The following is a 19,823-nucleotide window of genomic DNA, read 5'->3' as shown; positions in this document are numbered from 1 at the left end:
TGATTTATCTCTCTTTCTCTATTAGATTTAGAGCAATTTGAGAAGAATGATCACAATTTTTTTTATCACAATTTATATGAGTTTAACTCTAAGAGCCTAGTCAAGGGTTATTAATGTGCTTTGAATGATAGAATACAGTGCTGGAAATAGATCTTCCCCTCTCTAAAATTCCATCTATTACAGTAAAAAGACCCAAACCACTTTTAATGTCACAGTATTCCTTTTATGCCATATGTTTCTGTTTGGATATTTTGGTGTGGCAGGAAAACTGTGTGAGATTCTGTCCTTGAAATATCACACTAGATCCTACAGCCATTCTGTTGATAAGGAGAGCAGTGGGAGAGGAGGTTGGAAGATGGGGTAGAAGCAATCATAAAAGACCAACTTTTATGGAGACTAACTGAAGACTTTTCATTAGGGAGGGCATTTGCCAAGTAGAATTCTGTGGCAGTAGTGGGAAGAATGGCTGAAAGTGAGCTGAAATTGGAGGGAGACTATTTAAAGGTTGTTGTGAGAGACCTAAGTGAGTTTGGCCTTGGAGTGAGAGAAGATAGACACAGAGCTAGAACCAACATGACCTGGTCACTTACCATCTCTTACGATATTTCATCAGATCAAAAACCTTTAAGCCATTTTTAAAAGCTTGTGTGCAGAGTATTTGTTTTGACCAGGTATTGAATCCTTTATAATATTTTAAAGCTATGTCAGAATAACTTGAGCTTCTTCAAACAATTTGAGTGATACATTTAAACTTTTATGGGATATTAAGCTATGAATGAAAATTTAAAATACATGATTTATTAGAATAGAAAAAGAATTATTTCTTTATTAAGGTATTTGTTGAACTGGGCAGTAGCTAGGACTGTTAAATATAAATTTAACATGTCAATAACTGTAATAAATACATTAAAACCTGAACAAATCATGGTCACTATGTTGTAAGCATCCTGAAAACTGAAATAGTTGATGTATTTGTTTTTTCTTTTTATATGTAGGTGTCTATCTGTAAAAATAATGTTATGAGTGCTCTGCATGCATGTGTGCTTATAGGCATATGACAATTCTTTATTCATGTGCAAGTAGAGATGTAAGGATACTAACCTCATGTTGTCTTAGATATGGTGTTAGATTTCATCCATACCTTTATGGAACATGACTCTGTAAGTAACAACCTGTAGTTCAATTTCTTAGATTTATTTTGTGTTTAGTTTCACTCTGAAGCAGTGCATGGTGTTTAAACCAAGCGATTGTTCTTCTTGATTATAGCTATCTGCTATGTACTGTGTTTCAGTGCATCTGATCTTTCCATCTTAAAATCACCAGGCAACTCTTTGTTCTAAAACTAGTTGACACAAACCCTTAAGTACTAAGCAGTGTGTGCCTCACTGCCAGTATCACCCTTGCCCCCAGGAGCCTTGTTATCCTGCAGCCGTATCTCATTAGTCAGCTCCAATACTTTTTGATCCTTCTTTATGAATTCAGCAGTCCAGATTTGTATGTAGACACTAAATTCCCTATGCAGTTAGGCAGTCTCAGAGCAAAGGCAAGAGATTTCCCATATCTAATTTGGTCTGTAATTCTCGGCCAGAGTTTCCTCTCTGCTTTAACAGAACTGTGTGTACACCATTCTGTGTGTGTGCGTACATGTGCCTGTGTTGTGTCTGGTATGTATATTAGGTCTTATATAATTTAATATCTTCTGCCAGAATTTTAGTGTGTCTATGCTGTTTTCAGGGCCACAATCACCAGCATGGTTTGATTTCAGGAGTGCTGAGAATATTCTGTAGTAAAAATTATCTCTACTGAAATTATATAGTACATTAAATGCTATCATTAGAGAAATTTGTTTTTTCATTTTTGCCTTCTCTTGAAACAGTGTATCAATAAATGGTTTGGAAAGGTTAACATGCTATTTTATCATGCGATATATAATAAGAAAATTAAGTAGTGTTGTTGGACATTAACTAAGGACCGAGGTAAGAGGAAAGATCCCTTGAGGAAAGAGAGGCTGCTAGATTTACATTACTCATCCTAGCATTTTAGCAGCGCAATCAGAACGGCTCCATTAAGATGTTTAAAAAAATATATTTTAAGGCTTCCCTGGTGGCGCAGTGGTTGAGAGTCCACCTGCCAATGCAGGGGACACGGGTTCGTGCCCCGGTCTGGGAAGATCCCACATGCCGTGGAGCGGCTAGGCCCATGAGCTATGGCCGCTGAGCCTGCGCGTCGGAGCCTGTGCTCCGCGACAGGAGAGGCCACAACAGTGAGAGGCCCACGTACCGCAAAAAAAAAAAAAAAAAAAAAAAAAAAAAAAAAAATATATATATATATATATATATATATATATATATATATAGTAAATGCTGAGTATTAAGAGGTAAATAAGAAAATAATGGTAATGATAAGGGCAGGTAGCATTTATTGTGCAGTTACTAAGTGACGGAAGATGTTCTAAGTACCTGTAATCCTCAGCACAGATCTGTGAGGCAGACACTATTATTATCCCCATTGTGCAGGTGAGGAAAATGAGGTTTAGAGAAAATAAAATGCTTTCCCAAGGTGAAATGGATACTTCTGGCACAAAGACACACGGCCTTTCAGTGGGAGGGCAGTAAGTAAGAATAGTCTTTGCTTATACTACATATATGCATATACTGAATTCTTAAATGCCAATTATTTAAAGGAAAAAGAATCACCAGCATGATAATTAGGCATTTTAAAAAACAAACAAACCTCAGTTTGGAGTCCTTTATATTTGGGTTTAATTACATATTTATTCTTATATGGCTTCCAACTTCATTTCTGTGTTCTCATAGTTTCTGATTTCTTTTTTAAACTCATGCATTTTATTTCCCTTTTTAAAGTTTAAATTTAAAAAATGTTTAGAGCATTTTTGGCTATTTTTCATTTGTTCAGAATTTAGTAGGCTCTGTGTTTACTGAAGTATTGCTCTAATATATAGAAACAGATTTTTAACAATTTTTCTTTTAACAATTTAATTACAAATAGTCACACTTATGATGAAAATGACATTGTGAAGTCGTATCAGTGGAAAAAATTATATTGTCTTCCTCAGGTAATCACTGTAAAGTTCAGCCTTATATTTACAAATTATACAGTGTTATACTCTAGTTGCTGTATATAAAAGAAATGTGTTATTGTTCATGTGAAAGAAAATTGAGTAAATAATATGCCAAGATGTAAAAAGAAACTGTTTTTCTATGTAAGGCATCCTTCAATTAATAAATATGACATTGGGTCCTAGTGTCTCCTATTCCCCTTGCATTATCTTATTTTCTGTAGTAATAAAGTGGTTTCTCCTGAGCTCCTTTTATGTGCTGGGAAACCAAAGACATAGGGAGTGAGACCAAATATCTCAGTAATACGGGCCTTAGAGAATTGACAAGGACAACGGCCTTTTAATATTTGTACCCAATTAATGGTAGGAATAAGGCTTATCTCCTCATCACGGCCCACATGTGCCCTGGAGCCTTCTGTTCTCCCGTCCTCAATGGGAGGTGGATGCTGGTGCCAAAGTCATGATTAGAGAGATTAGATTTGGTCTTCCCATCTCCCTGTACTTTATTAATCTTTCATTTACACTGGGATTAGGTGAGATTCCTTTAGCCAAATCCGCTGAAAAGATTCGTTCATTTTAATATTTATGCACACTGTCTAGTCCTTAAAGTGGCTTCTTTTTGTCTGTGCGCTTAATTGGATCAGTGGGTTTGTTCTTATTAACATTTTTCTTTTTCGAGATTAAGGTTGATGAATAAAGTTAGTGGCATCTGGCTCAGCTCACCGGCTAAATGCAGCTCCTTTAATGACTACCTTATATACTATGGGATAAAATGAACATTTGCTCTAAAGATAAAATTTAGTTTAGAATCGCACAGTGTTGAATCTTTAAAAAAAAAGCAAAACTCTAATATTTTATGAATGTCCAAAAGCCAGGAGGTGGGGAGAGATGACATTTAATGGCACTAAAAAGTAGCTTTGAAATCCTACTTACTTGCTCAGGTATGAGAATAACGTGTTAGAATTTTGGGGACTAAAATGAAAATTTGCTCCACCCAAAGGGTGTCAAAATGTAGCCTGAAATATTGACATAATTTAATATGAAACAATAATATTTTTTAAATGTATCAACTTTCGGTTTGAAGTTGTGTTGTGGCTTTTTGTTGACAGTATTCGTTGGGAATATTGCTTTTTACAAAGCAGATTAATTGCCTTGTGTTCATAGTTGTACTTGAGCAAAGTTTGTAAACCTGGGCACTATTGACATTTTGAACTGGGTGATTCTTTGTTGTGGAGATTGTCCTGTTCATTGTAGGATATTTAGAGCATCTCGGGCCTCTGCCTGCCACATGCCAGTAGGCTCCCACCAGTCTTGATAATCAAAAATGTCTCTAGACATTGCTGAATGTCTCCTGGGAAGGAATATCTCTCTCAGTTGAGAAACACTGTTACAAAGGCATAGGAGATTTTTACTTTTTTCAGATTTAAAATTCTAAATCAGAGCTACACATATAATGAAAGCTTAGAAATAATAAATAGCTCATAAAACAGTAAGAATCTTGGAATCTGACTTATTTGGGTGCTCTCTCTACAGCTCTTACTGTATGATTTTTGACAAATTACATGCCCTTTTATTTTTATCATCTAAAAATAGGTTTTGTTTTTGTCATCTAAAAAAAAGATAATATGAGTATCTCACTCAAAGTGTCATATTTAGTTAAGTGAGATAATGCATACAAAATGGTTAACACACCTGCTGGCACACAGTAAGTTCTTAAAAAATTCCTGACTTCATTTGTTATCAGTGGCAATAGTTTAGTTTTATCTTAATGAAAGGCTATGATAATGGAATGGTATTATTAAATGGAAATAGCGTAGTAAACATTTTGGACAATTCTCTTGTTTTAATTATTTAATTGTATCATATTTACTATTAAAAATAATTTTTAGTATCCAGTCCCTTTACATAGCTTTAAGATTTACAGAGCTTATCAAAGACCTGTCAAAGCTACTTTATGTTGTGTAAGATGTATTTTTTGATGCAGACTTGTCAAAGTTATTTTATATTTTAAGTGAATCATAAAAAATACTTTCTCTTCTTTTTCCTAGCATATTTCCACTTCATTTCAAAGCCGTAGCTGACATTATAAATAACCTTAAGGTTTTTCAAATAGTTATATAGTGCCTTCAATGCCTGGTGAGGCCCAGAACCCTGAATAAGTCAACAAAGTGTACTCAAACTTAAAAGGGAGCAGTAGTGCAACCCTTCATGGCTGAAATTTACAGGAGAAAATTGGATTCCTAACTTGTCAGCAATTCTGTATTCATGTCATAAATGAGATACAGATATATCACGTATTTTAGAAGAATTAGCAGCAAATGTAAGGTGCTTCTTTTGTGCTGTTACAAATTAGATTTTTCTTTCTTCCCTTGAGAAGCCAGATTGAACAAAAGAATCCTCCAAAACAGAGAACTGCTGAACATCAAGGCCCTGTTTCTGAAAACTAAGTAGAAGAATAGAGACGTATGCTTGGTGTTCTGAATCAATTATCAGTGAAATGCTGTTATACCATTCAGAATAGAGGCCCCAAAGTCAAGGTTTGCTTTCCCAGCATTCACTGCTTTTAATAAGCTTAGCCTTGGATATCTATGAAAGACTTATTTTCACAAACTCTGATTTTCAAACAAAGATAAAAATCTTCATTTCTTAAAAGTTGACAGAAGATGAGGACTAATTTTACTCTGAAAGAAGCCATAAGACACTTAGCTAAGTTCACTAGTAATTGGCAGTAGGTTCAAGGCTAGATCACGATTGACCAGTTTGTCTTACACAGCGAAAAAAGTAGAAGCCACTCATGAATTTCTGTGTACACTCATGTACTCCATTCAAGCAAGACATTAGAAGTTTGAATGTGTGAATGTAGGACATTACTATTTTAGGAGGTAGAGAAGGAGGACGTGGATGAGTATAGTATACAGTATATAGTATACAGTATACTGTATATACAGTATATAGTATACAGTATATAGTATATATTAAATAATGCAATACGTATCCAGTATATAATTGAGAAACTTAAATATGATGTAATTTTAAATACTGCCTAACGATTTATGGAAAACCAGTCAGAACTATTACCCATATTCTTGAGTATATCTGTCCAAATAAAAGGTAAAGTTTTATTTGTGGCCAAGAACTATTTCAAGTCCTTTTAAAAAGATCACTTACTCTGGAATTATTTTAAGAAATATTATTTGGCTACTAGTTTATACCAGTGTTTCTGCAATTAAATAAAATCCTTTGAATTTTTATTTCTTGCTCTAGACATTTATATAAAGACTGTGCCTTACAGAAAAATAATTGCATTTTAAAAGTTTTAGCATGGGCAGTATTCTGCATTAGTTTTATTATGCCACGATCTGCAAATGATCCAGTTATTTCATTATTGTTTTTCCTGAGTTATGCTAATAAAGTAGAAATGGGGAAATGTTGGGCACCTTAGTAATCCTGGATTAGGTATTTAATTTTTAGAAGGTTAAGAAGATAAAAATCTGCTTATTATAGGATACGTAAGTAATATATATTTATTAGTCAAATGTAGTTCATAATGTGGACCCGAAAAGTATAGCCAAATCACCAAGAACGATCTAAAATGGTATTCATACTTGTTTATTTGCTTTGATGTTTTACATGTTTTCTTTTACATTTTTAGCTGCTTTCAATATAATTTAAGAAAAAGAATTTCCTACTGCAGCAGTTTATTTTACCTTCCAGTTTTGGTGTTTTACTATGTTTTTATACATAGTGTAAATCCCTTGAAGTAGAATTGTTGGACTAAAGACGGAGAATTTTGATAGACAACTACAGCCAAACTCTCTTCTAAAGAGATGGCACTAATTTTGTACTCGCATGGCAGATCCTTTGAATTTTGATTTCTTGCTCTGGACATTCCAGTAAAAATTGTGGCTATTAGAATAATGATTGCACTCAAGCGTCTCTATAAATACACAATGACAAATGGAAGTATCTGTACCCTCACTCCTTTCTTCACACTGTCATCAAGTTTATAAACCTTGCTCATATGATATATATATACAATACCATTTCTTTCATTCTGAGTAAATCATTCAAGTGTCTATTCTGAAAATATTTATGCATCTTGCTCATTTGCATATGAACAGATTTTGAGAAAAACATTCTGCAATGTCTCATCTGAAAAAGAATTTTCAAATATATAAACTACAATTTTAAAACGTATCACCATGATGGTAAGAACATTCCAGAGCTTGACTTTTTCCCCTGAGTACATAAAAGTACAATTCACAATCACTGTATCAGAGCCTAATACTTAGTAATTGTTATCAAATAAAACGAGAAAAAAATTAGCCCTGTAAACAAATAAAACTTTATTAAAAATAATTAGATATCAGTTGTTGCTTAATGTGAATTAAAAAGCCAAGGAAATTGAAGAGATAGACTTCATTAATCCCCAATCTATTCTAACTATCTGGAACATAAATAAACATTATTTTGCTGAGTAGAATATTACTCTAAAATTCATGAATGTTTGAAAGAAGATAGAATGCCTCTCTTTTTCTGTGATGTTTTGTATAGTACCATAAATATTCATGAGTAGTGAGTATCAGTTCAGGTTATCTATGTGAATATAAATTTTCACATAACTGGCCACTCAGTGTTCATTGGATCATGCTTTGGAATATGAATTCACTAGTATCTCAGATGCACTGTGGATCTGACCCAGCTCATGAATATTCACACACACAACTGATCTTTTTGAAGGTAATCACATCCATAAAGATGGAAATCTCGTTAGTTTTCAGTAATGAGAAATGCATGAAGATGTTGGTCCCAGAACAATTTCAGAGTATACTTGCTTTTCATTTTTTGGTAAATGATAAACTTTAAAATATAAATACATATGCCGTGCCTCTTTCTTGATAGAAGCTCTTTTTCCTTTTCCCTTTAAAACATCTTGTGTGTGATCTAACCATGATCACATTTGTTTCTTTTACTTACTGTGGTCACAGAAAAGAATGGAAAGAGTTAAGCGGTATCTCCAGTCCTTATCCCAAGCTCACGTCCACTATTTAGGCTTAGCCATAGATCCTCAAATGCAGAGTGTCCCAATCTGCTAATCTGCTTGTGGGCATGGTGCATATTTTACATATAAAGACCCCTCTAAAAAAGATGAGATTATCTTATGTCATCTTTTTTGCATAAAGGGAAAATAATATCCTAAGCCAATTAGAATTTTAATACGTTAGACATAGGATGCTATGATCATGGAGGCCCATAATTATAAATTATATATTATTTTAGCCCTTGTTATATCCCACATTATCATTGTTTCTCTTTCATTATAATGACTGGCGTATGGTTGTGATACCTATCCCAGATCAGTCAGTCACTATAAGTAGGTATCAACATCAATGACCTGTCCCTTATTAGCACCGTGCTCTAGTTATTAGTTGAACTAACCAGAAAAAAGAAAATTACTGTTCATAAAGGTAGCGATAAGGTATCAGCCACTTCTTAGTTCTAACACTGATATTGTCAAGCCTCTGAATGAGTTTTTCTTTATCAACATGTATGCATTTTTGGTAGTTACATAAGCACAGTTAATAAAGTATGCTCAGTAACAAACATCTGTTTGTTTTGGGGTTGTTTTTTTTTTTAATTCAGGTAACAGACCAGACTATGTTAGTGTATCACAGAGAATCCTCAATATTGAACTATGCTGAATTCTCCTCTGCTCAAGCCCCTTCATGAATATGCATATACCACCCAAGCCCCTTCGTGAATATGCATGCACCCTTAGCTTAAAAATTCCCCAGTTTTGCTGTTTGGGGAGACAATGCTCTGGGGAAAATCCCTGGTATTCTCCTTACTTGCTGCAAGTAATAAATCCTTTCTTCTCCCCCCCCCCCCCCCCGCCAAAAAAAAAATACTGAGGGCAGTCGTGGTCACACTGTGTCATGAGGTGCCTTGTAAGCATCTTCAGAACTGCCTCAGTGCAAGAGATACCTCCCAGCAGCAGAGTTCTGATGCTGCCTGTTTTATGCATCACAGTGGTTCTCAACAGAAAGTAATTTGGCCCCCCCCGGGGTTATGTGACGATGTCTAGAGACAGTTTTGCTTGTCACACCTGGGGGGATGTTACTGGCCTCTAGCGGGTAGAGGGCAGAGGTGCTTCTTCTAAACATCTACAAAGCACAGAACAGGTCCCGCACCATCATATAAACATGTTTGAAGAAATGATTCCATGTCTAAACTTTTGATTACCACCAGATTAGAGCGCTTTATAGGTAAAGCAATGAAAATGTATAACAGTATTTTGCAAGTAAAGGAAGACAGGTTCAATTATTAACTCCAAATTTGAATTAATTGATTTTTCTTATTTTTGGGGGGTAGCAACGATTGTGTTAAATGAACTCAACTGGACGAGCGCCTTAGATGAAGTTTTCAAGAAAAATCGGGAGGAAGATCCTTCACTGTTGTGGCAGGTGTTTGGCAGTGCCACAGGCCTGGCACGATATTATCCAGGTAAGTGCTTAGTGATCAGGAGGTACCAAATAAAACTGTAAGTACCGGACTTCGTTCTTCTTGAACACTCTGTTACTTTCTCTTACTTGGTAAAAGATGGTTATCACACTACTATTAAAAGGAAAGAGTATTCCTCCTTCCTTGGCTCTGTATCTACCAAAATTATTTTAAACCAAAACACCTGAGAAGCAGCTGGCCCATGGAATCAGGTGGGCTGCAGTGAGACCGTGGACAGGTATCTATGGACCGGGAACAGGAGGTTATCATGAATCCTAAAACAATTCTAAGGGTCCAGCTGCATAGCATGGACCGTGAGTCACAGTAGAGAACTGAATAGAATTTTTAGAAACTAATTAAAATATTTCTTTCCAGATTTCAAGTCTTTGCTTTTATGTGAAAGGTACTGATGCTTTTCTTTAATCACTGAATGTGGATTTGTTCAATGAAATGAATATATTTTACAAATTAACATGAATAAACTCTTTTGTAATATCCTTTATTCTTATAAAAAAAGGATAAGGAGAAGTAAGTTTATAATGAAAATGAAATATTAATCACTAGTAGATCCCAAGAACCTATTAAAAACATTTTAAATAAAATGTCTGTTGGTATTTTTAACTTCTCCACCTTTCAGAACAAGATGACAAGCAAAAATGCATTAACTTTCTCAAAGTGTGACCTGAGTTATGGGATACATGCTAGGTAATTTGGCTTTAAACAGCTACAATATATATGAGAATTTTTTTTTTAGACTTGAGTTTTCTAAACATTTAAAAAATAGTTATTAACAATAAAGGTCACAACAGTGAAAAGGGGGTGAAATAGAAATTAGATAATGTCTATCTTTGTATGGCAATAGCAGTGAATAAAAGTATGTGGGCATTATCAGACTAAACAGCACTCAAATTAGGTAATGATATATAACTTCTTGCAACAAGTGCCAGATGGTAAGATCATTGACAGTTATTTTTCTGCAGAAATCCAATGGAATACGAAAGGCCTACTCTGTATTTCAATGTGGAAAAAATCATGAGTTAGAAAAATATTAATGTTAATATCTGATGTCGAGAAAATATTACCACGTAGGTTATCATAATAGTGGAATTTTCTACTTACAGAAATATTGTTCAGTACAATACAACACTTCTAAAATACTCTTGTTATTAATATGCTAAATACCATATAGCAGGAATTTGAAAATTTTTGTATGTAATATAAAGAAAAAAAGTATTATTACTCATGTACATAGTAAACCTAATATAATAAACTTTAAAGTTATAGCAGGTCTTTTAAAATTTCATTTTATTTTTTAAATTTTTTTATTTTTGGCCGTGTTGGGTCTTTGTTGCTGTGTGCGGGCTTTCTCTAGTTGCGGCGAGCGGGCTTCTCATTGTAGTAGCTTCTCTTGTTGCGGAGCACGGGCTCTACGCACTTGGCTTTAGTTGTTGCAGCACACGGGCTCAGTAGTTGTGGCTTGCGGGCTCTAGAGCACAGGCTCGGTATTTGTGACGCATGGGCTTAGTTGCTCCACGGCATGTGGGATCTTCCTGGACCAAGGCTCAAACCTCTGTTCCCTGCACTGGCAGGCAGATTCTTAACCACTGCACCACCAGGGAAGTCCCTATAGAAGGTCTTATAAGACATTTATAAGTACAATTAAAAAAAATACACAAGTAATAACAATAATACATGAATATAATTATATTTATCAATAACTTATTGCATTATGTAGCTTTTAAGTCTTTTAAAATATATTACCTCAATACAAAATTCCATATATATGCAGTTGAAGGAAGGAGAAAAAATAAGAGAAAATTAGGATAATGAGGAGAAACGAAGAGCCCAGTACTAGAGGGAAATTGATGATGCCATGAATAAAAGAAAGACACATAAGGATTATGAGAGAGAAATAGGAATGGGAGTGGGAGGGAAGATTGTATAAGAAAGGGGAGAGAGAACATTGGGGTCAGGAGGCGGAAGGAAAGATAGATCATATTTTGCACATTTCAAAGATGGCTCTTTTTAGAAATAGCAATTTGTAAACATACCAATAAATCATCTTTTATGTTTTTTCTTTTAAATGCTAATTGAGGGATTATGGCTTTAATTTTTTTTAGACCCTAATCATATATTTCCTAATACGTTGACATTTGTCCATTTTTACCTTGGGAAAGATCTTTAAAGGTTTAATTTAGCTGAATTCATGTGGTCCCCCCAGGACATTAGCTGTGGAAGCAACGCTGGGCTCTTCTGTGATGTCTTGTTTTTCAGCAAGTGTTTGACAGACAAGCTGACTCACCAAATGATCTCCGAGCCCCTGTAATGGCTCTCTTGACTGCTATGAAACACAACCCTCAATGAAATTTCAGTTTTAGTGAGTCTGTTGCTGAGTTGCTCTTTTTATTTTATTTTTAAATTATTTTTTGACATACAAAAAGCTGTACATAGTTAATGTATATAACTTGATGAGTTTGGAGATAAGTATACATTGGTGATACCACCACCACAATCAATGCCATAAAGCCTATCTTCCATCTGTATAAGTTTCCTCCCACCCTCTTATTTATTATTATATGTTTTGTGATAAGAACACTTAACATAAGACCTACCCTGTGCAGGGAGATGAGCAGCCAGGATGGCTGTTCTCTTGCCCTCGGTCCATCCCCTGCTCAACTAGTCCCTGCTTCACCTACACCCTACTCACCTGACTGACCTTCCCTCTTAATAACACAGCCTAATCAGTAAATGCCTACTTACTTGCCACCAGCCCCAACTTATGACTGTTCTAAGCTTTAGATCAGAACATCGCCACCTGATAGATTACCAAAGGGGCAGTGAGGGGCATGCTTCTCTGCTGGTTTCCCTGGTAACCGATGAGCCAACTGGACGTCAGTGTCAGTTCTCCTTGTAACTGGGAACCTCCCCTCCCCACCTCCACTCCTGTCAAAGCCTGCTGCCATGTTCTGCCTGCCAGCAGCTGTACACGATGGGGTGTCACTCCAGGACCTTGTTTCAGACCCATAAGCTCCCCCATCCATTAAACCATTGACGTCTCTGTCACTGACTCTAGGCTCTTCCTTCTTGCAGCTGAGAGAGTACAGGGCTTGCAGGCCTGCGGGTTGCAGCCCTACATACCCTTTTAGCAAAATTTTAAGTGCACAATACAGTATTGTTACTTACAGGCTCTATGCTATACAGAAGATCTCTAAGGCTTATTCATTTTTTATAACCGAAGCTTTGTACCCTTTGACCGATACCTCCTTATTTCCCACTTTCCCCAGCCCCTGGCAACCACCATTCTACTCTGCTTCTATAAGTTCGACTATTTTAGATCCCTCATAAAAGTGATATCATGTAGTACTTGTCCTTCTGTGTCTGCTTATTTTATTTAGCGTAATATTCTCCAGGCTCATTCATGTTGTCACATGTGGCCGGATTTCCTCTTTTTTAAAGCTGAATGAGTGCTCTTTATGGTAATAATGCTGTAATAGAACCAAATCTCTTTAGCAAAGACACTAAGACAATATTATAATTAAAGGTAGACCACTATATTTCTTTTTATGCTAAGACGTGTTTTCAGCACATTTCACACTTCTTTCAGGTTTAAAGACTTTTTACAGTGAAGTGATTTTTAAAAAATTTCTAGGTAAGCCATACTTTCCTCTCTGATTTTAACCTTGCCATTTTGATACCAGCCAAATTAACGTAGAACAGCTCATCCCTGATTACTGTCTGTTAAAGCAAATATGAAAATAGCCTTTAAATATTGTTAATTATCTTAATTGTGAGTGGAAATAGAATAAATGTTACTTAATTGGATTTTCAAATAACAAGATTTGGGGCTCAGGCTAGAAGCTCCCTACTAGCTGTGAGGAACTGGGTGAGTCTCCTAAACTTTCTGAGCTTTAGTCATCAAATCTGAAAAATAGGAACACCAAGGCTTCAGTTTATCCTCTGAGGGTTGTGATCAATGAGATAATAGAAGGAAAAGTACTTTGGAAAATGCAAAACAGTAGACATTTTTACAAGAGTGAGTATCAACTAGAATAATTTTGCCTAAATCCAGATTTCTCTTCATGTGAGAAATTAAAAAACGTAATTGAGGGCTTCCCTGGTGGTGCAGTGGTTGAGAGTCCGCCTGCCGATGCAGGGGACACGGGTTCGTGCCCCGGTCCGGGAAGATCCCACATACCGCGGAGCGGCTAGGCCCATGAGCCATGGCCGCTGAGCCTGCGCGTCGAGAGCCTGTGCTCCGCAACGGGAGAGGCCACAACAGTGAGAGGCCCGCATACCGCCCAAAAAAAAAAAAAAAAAAAAAAAACGTAATTGAGGTCGCAATCAATTGACAAGGGAGCAGAAGCTGAAATAGAAATGTGGAAGGAGTTCTAGACAGATGACTAAGCAATAATACCTAGCAGTACCTCGACACAGTGGAGTTGGTCAGAAGATGTAGGTTTTAGATGATGACCTTGGTTAAGTCACGTCTCTGTAGGGTGGCTAGATAAAATAACAGATGCCCGGGCTTCCCTGGTGGCGCAGTGGCTGAGAGTCTGCCTGCTGATGCGGGGGACGCGGGTTCGTGCCCCGGTCCGGGAGGATCCCACGTGCCGCGGAGCGGCTGGGCCCGTGAGCCATGGCCGCTGGGCCTGTGCGTCCGGGGCCTGTGCTCCGCAGCGGGAGAGGCCACAACAGTGAGAGGCCCACATACCGCAAAAAATAATAATAATAATAAAAAAATAAAGGATGCTCAATTAAAATTCAGTTTCATATAGAGAAGAATTTTTTAGTGTAAGTATGCGATACTTGGGAAATATTTACATTCAAATGTGTGGTTTTTTAATCAAAATTCAACTTTAACTGGATGTCCTGTATTTCTTTTTCCTAAATTGGTTAACTTTATCTCTCAGGCTCTGAGTTTGTGAGAAAATATGAGAAATCAACTTCCCCACTACCTCACAGAATTGTGAGGATCAAACAATCTATTTCATATATTAATGTTGGGTTGGCCAAAAAGTTCATTCAGGTTTTTCCATATCATCTTACAGAAAAACCCAAGCAAACTTTTTGGCCAACCCAATACAAATGTAGAATTTTGTAATTGTCATTTTTTTAATTCTGTAAACTACCTTTAAAAGATGTTGCCACATTATTGTAAATAAAGTGTTTTGTAGAAATTAGAATTCTCTGACTCACAATAGAGTCTAAAAAAATAGTCTTTGTCAGTGTTAAGATGCTACTTAGAACAGGGCTATGTGATGTGAGCGGGTTAAGCAGGTATATACCCAATAGCCTGGGTATAAATCCCGCTGCCATCAATTGAAGTGGTGGTAAGCTTTGGAAAACAGTCACAGACTTGAGCTGTGAAACGAGGATAAAATGGTTAAATTGTAGAATTGTTAAGAGGAAAAAGGAATGAAATATGTTTCTTATTTGCTAAAATGTGTAGGAGAAAGTCAGTGATGGTTAGCCACCCTCATGATTTCCATTTGGTAGGTTGTTTAAACTGCATGGAGACAACTACTGCTTCCATATAAGGAGAGCTCTAGAGCTGACACAATATAAAGGCACCTCTGCAGAGTGATTCTGAATAGCAGTTTGGTAATTAGTGGGAATTTGTACTCTAACATCTGTCCTTAGACTGAACATCAATAAATTGTCTGTTTTCTAATTTGGTTGATAATGTATGGAAATAAGCTATAAAAATGACTTGTATGTCTTTTTTCTTTTTTCCCCTCTTTCTCCTCTCCAAATTAGAAGGTAGGTAGGCTGGCTGTGTGATAATAGAAGGAACATTATACTGAGGGAAGAGAAGTTCTTGATTCGTATTAAAGCTGCCATCAGCATAGGTGTGTACTTCCGCTAAGTCATGTTCTATCTGTGAACCTATTTCTTCAGCAGTAATTTGGGATGATTGAAGAATGTGATTTCCAGGGCAGACACTATCTTTATTTACTTACGCATTTAGACCTTTAGCATTTGCTAAGTTCACAGTCTTTGTTCTGTAGGATGATAACTAGAGGGGCTTGCCTTAGCTATACAGCTTGTTTCATGGCAGAGTAAAGCTGGAACCCATGTCTGGTGACATCTTCATTGAATGTGTGATGACTGGACAATCAGTTTAATTTATGAGTGCTTTCCTTTAGAAGCCCTTAATTGATTTATATAAATTTACCTTAATGCTGGTAAAACTGCTTTCAAGAGCTATCAACTTTGTGAATTTTTATGCATCATAGAAACGGTACGTACAAACTACGCATTTCATCTATTAGTGTCTCTTGAAATTGTACCAATTACTGTAGTAATTGGGATTGTAATCAGGACTTAGTGGCTTGTCAAAATGCCAATGTAGGCAGCTTACTCTTTTTAGATAATTAGTTGCACTTAAAAAAAAAAAGAAAAAAACTTCCTAAATTTCATATTACATTTTAAAAATATCTTATTAATCATTTGTTCTTTCTTCATCCTCCTTCATTTGTTCATTTCAAAAACGTGGGTTTACAGTACAGGAACCTAACATATGTTGAATTAGTTTTAAATATTCCTTAGGGAGACACTTCCTTGTTCTTATATCTGCTAGGATTTTGGTAGAAAAAAATGCAAAAGGACCTGTGTGCAAAGTATATAGAAGGACAAATTTTTGCCATGCGGATAGCCAGTTGTTCTTGAGCTGCTTAACTCTTTTTTTTTTTTTGCGGTACGCGGGCCTCTCACTGTTGTGGCCTCTCCCGTTGCGGAGCACAGGCTCCGGACGCGCAGGGCTCAGCGGCCATGGCTCACAGGCCCAGCCGCTCCGCGGCATGTGGGATCTTCCTGGACCGGGCCATGAACCCGTGTCCCCTGCATCGGCAGGCGGACTCTCAACCACTGCGCCACCAGGGAAGCCCCTCTTTTTGAAAATACTTTAAAAATGTTTTAAACAGCAAATAGCAGATGACAAAGTAGTCCAAAGAATCCTTTTTTGGTTATTTAAGAAGGGAGCATTTGATAGATTTCTGGTTGATTTGAAGAAAACAAGATAACAGTGGATCTTCAACATTTTGGGGCATTTATAAAAGAACTGCTTTCATTGATCAATTATCTTAAAAAAATACCTGTATTTTTGTTTTTTACTTTGATATTTGTGAATGGATACAAAGTTTAACTATAAATATGTTTAACTACATTTGTTGATTGCTGTATAAATACACTTTATGTTGAAATGATTACTTTATTGGTTTTTTTATGCTAATAATGATTAAAGTCCAGTGTGTCAGTTAGGACTAGTATTAGCTACCAGTTAAAGAAAAGCCAGAACAATGGTGATTTCAACACTATGGAGGTTTGTTTCTCACTCAAGTCAAAGAATATCAGTTACAGAGACCAGGATTGATAAGGAAGCTTCACATATAAGGGGTTGACAACTCCTATCATTTCTCTGTCATCCTCTCAGTAAATTGTCTGCTGCAGTGTCCACCACTGTTGCTTGTGTTTTTTCTTAAGGGACTAAGAGTGGTATTCCCTCCCTTTTTAAGGCACTTTCTGGAAGTCATACAAAACCTTTCACGTGACATTGGCCAGAGTTTAGTGGTCTCATGGTCACAGTTAGCTTCAAGGCGCCACGTACACAGCTGAAAAGCACAAGCTATACCAAGGAGGAAGGAGAGAAGAGATATTGGGAGACAAAAAATCTCTGGCATGGTTCCTCTACTCTTTCTGTGAGTTTTGGCTTTTTTAGATTCTACCAATAAGTGATGTCGTACAGTATTTGTCTTTCTGTCTGACTTAGCCCTCATAAAAGTGTATCAAATCAACACATTGTACACCTTAAACTTACAGAATGTTATATCTGAATTATAGCTCAATAAAAAAAGATAAAATGAGAAAAACATAAAAATGAATACATGAATTTAGTGACAGACATAGGATATAAGTTAAGATGACTAATTTTTTTTTTTTTTTTTTTTTTTGCGGTACGTGGGCCTCTCACTGTTGTGGCCTCTCCTGTTGCGGAGCACAGGCTCCGGACGCGCAGGCTCAACGGCCATGGCTCATGGGCCCAGCCGCTCTGCGGCATGTGGGATCCTCCCGGACCAGGGCACGAACCCGTGTCCCCTGCCTCGGCAGGCGGACCCCCAACCACTGCGCCACCAGGGAAGCCCTAAGATGACTAATTTTTTTTTTTTTTTTTTTTTTTTGCGGTACGCGGGCCTCTCACTGTTGTGGTCTCTCCTGTTGCGGAGCACAGGCTCCGGACGCGCAGGCTCAGCGGCCATGGCTCACGGGCTTAGCCGCTCCGCGGCATGTGGGATCTTCCCGGACCGGGGCACGAACCCGCGTCCCCTGCATCGGCAGGCGGACGCTCAACCACTGCGCCACCAGGGAAGCCCAAGATGACTAATTTTTAATTTGGATATGAGAATGCTTACTGAAATAAAATATCAGAAATATTTTTATTTGGGGACTAAAATGATGAGTTTGACTTAGAATAGTAAAATTTGATGTATTGACAGGAGAGTCCACAATAATTCTATTTACACCCAAGCACAAGGTTTATATTCTGAATTCCATGATTTGCTTTTCTATACCATCAATAAGTTGTGTTGTCTGAGGGACACATCTTATATATATACAAATTAATGTATTATTTTGAAATTCTCACATGATGCTGATTTACAGAGGTAGCCTTATTTTTGTTTCCTTTTACATAACCTCATCTCTTACCTGAGTCTGTCTTATTTTTCTCATGTAAGGGTTGCAGAGTTGCTAACTTTGCAATCAACTATGGATCCAGTCACAGTTAAACTGATGAAATGATTTCATAGGTGAGAGCAGTTAAGTAGGATGCTAATATGAAAATGGAAGGTGCTCTTAATTTGATGGGGGATAACACTGTATATAAAATATGTGAATAAGTTTAGTTTAAAAGCTTTAGCTCTTTGTAACTTCTAAAATATCTCATTCTGTTCCTTTTTCTTTGATATATTGCTAAATTTGTGTACCTTATGCTGTCCATTTTTAGATGTATAGAACCATCTTTGATATGTAATTCATTTTATGTTCAGTATATTTTATTAAGAAAAATTAAAAACATTTTTGTCAAAAATTCAGACTTTTTAAGTACTTCTCTCAGATATACCAAATATAAAATTTCTAAGAAATATATCCTTACCCCATTATCTAAGAAGATTTACTGACATAAAAATAGGAAATTTGTTCCTGTAGAATCATTGTTTGTTTTTATAAATGTGTCATTATCATCACCTAACTGGATTTATTTGCTTGCAAAAACAGAAAGCTTTTTCTCTGTTGGAGTTCACATTTTTCTCTATGTAGCACACATCTGCAATTATTTTCCAGTAAATCCTTCTCATCTTTTACTTCATAGAACTTAATGTGTTCAAGTTTATTTTTGAGCCACAGCTAATAACTACATATGGACCATCTAAATGATTAAGTCTTTGTGTACCATTTACTTTATGGAATATTTCACTTAACCACACAACTTGACCTTGTTATCTGTTACTTCTGTTGACAAACAAATATCCCTTGTTAAATGGAAATGTTTTACCTGGTCTATCTGACATCTACAGAATTACCAGAAAATCACTTTGTAATAAGTACTTTAATTTTTAAAACTATGATCATTTATCCTTGGCTTTAATACTGTGTATCTGTATGTGAGTTTCCAATGCTTATTTTTCTATAAATTAGAGAAGTGTTCTGGACATATTACAGTGGAGATACCAAAGGTGCTCTCAAGCCAATATAACAATATCATTGAACTTCAAGTCTCATTGTTCAGAAACAGTATTAAAATCTAAAAAGAATCTGATTATGTCAATATAGTCAAGTGTGAGTTGGAAGGAAGGAAACTGATAAGAACAAGCAAAACTGCTGTTTCTGAAGAAACTGAGGTATCCTAAGGATTCAAATACCAGTAGGAGAGAATTTTGCTCTGGAGGAGCTCACAGGTAGATGAGACAGAAAAAATATAAAGACATTAACACACAATGCAAAGAAACATCTAATAAATTTATTAAAAAGTTATCTGGAGTTAACTTAGATTATCACTTCTCCAGTAAAATTAAACAGTCTGGAACTGTTCACTTAATTCCATTTGACTCACTTGCTGTGGCCTTGAGGCCATCCAAAAACTCTAAACCAGCCTACATTTTGAGTTTTGTCTCTTACTGTACAGTTAAACCTTCACCATGTACCCCAAATTGCCTTTTTTCCCCCTTTTTAAACTCTCAATTTCATT

At 36.3% G+C, this 19,823-nt stretch overlaps 1 protein-coding gene across 2 annotated transcripts in view; it reads left to right on the top strand.

Annotated features, from left to right (window-relative positions):
• CACNA2D1 (calcium voltage-gated channel auxiliary subunit alpha2delta 1) overlaps nucleotides 1–19,823 on the top strand; it is a 515,294-nt gene that overhangs the window by 358,825 nt on the left and 136,646 nt on the right. For both annotated transcript variants that reach the window (XM_060020340.1, XM_060020339.1), the window contains exon 7: nucleotides 9,452–9,583. In XM_060020340.1, the coding sequence (XP_059876323.1) occupies nucleotides 9,452–9,583 (132 nt within the window). The remainder of the gene's footprint in view (nucleotides 1–9,451; nucleotides 9,584–19,823) is intronic.

This window comes from Delphinus delphis, chromosome 9, assembly GCF_949987515.2.
Source record: "Delphinus delphis chromosome 9, mDelDel1.2, whole genome shotgun sequence".
NCBI lineage: Eukaryota > Metazoa > Chordata > Mammalia > Artiodactyla > Delphinidae > Delphinus > Delphinus delphis.
Note: the sequence above shows the minus strand (reverse complement) of the source record. Positions and strands in the feature narration are given on the sequence as shown.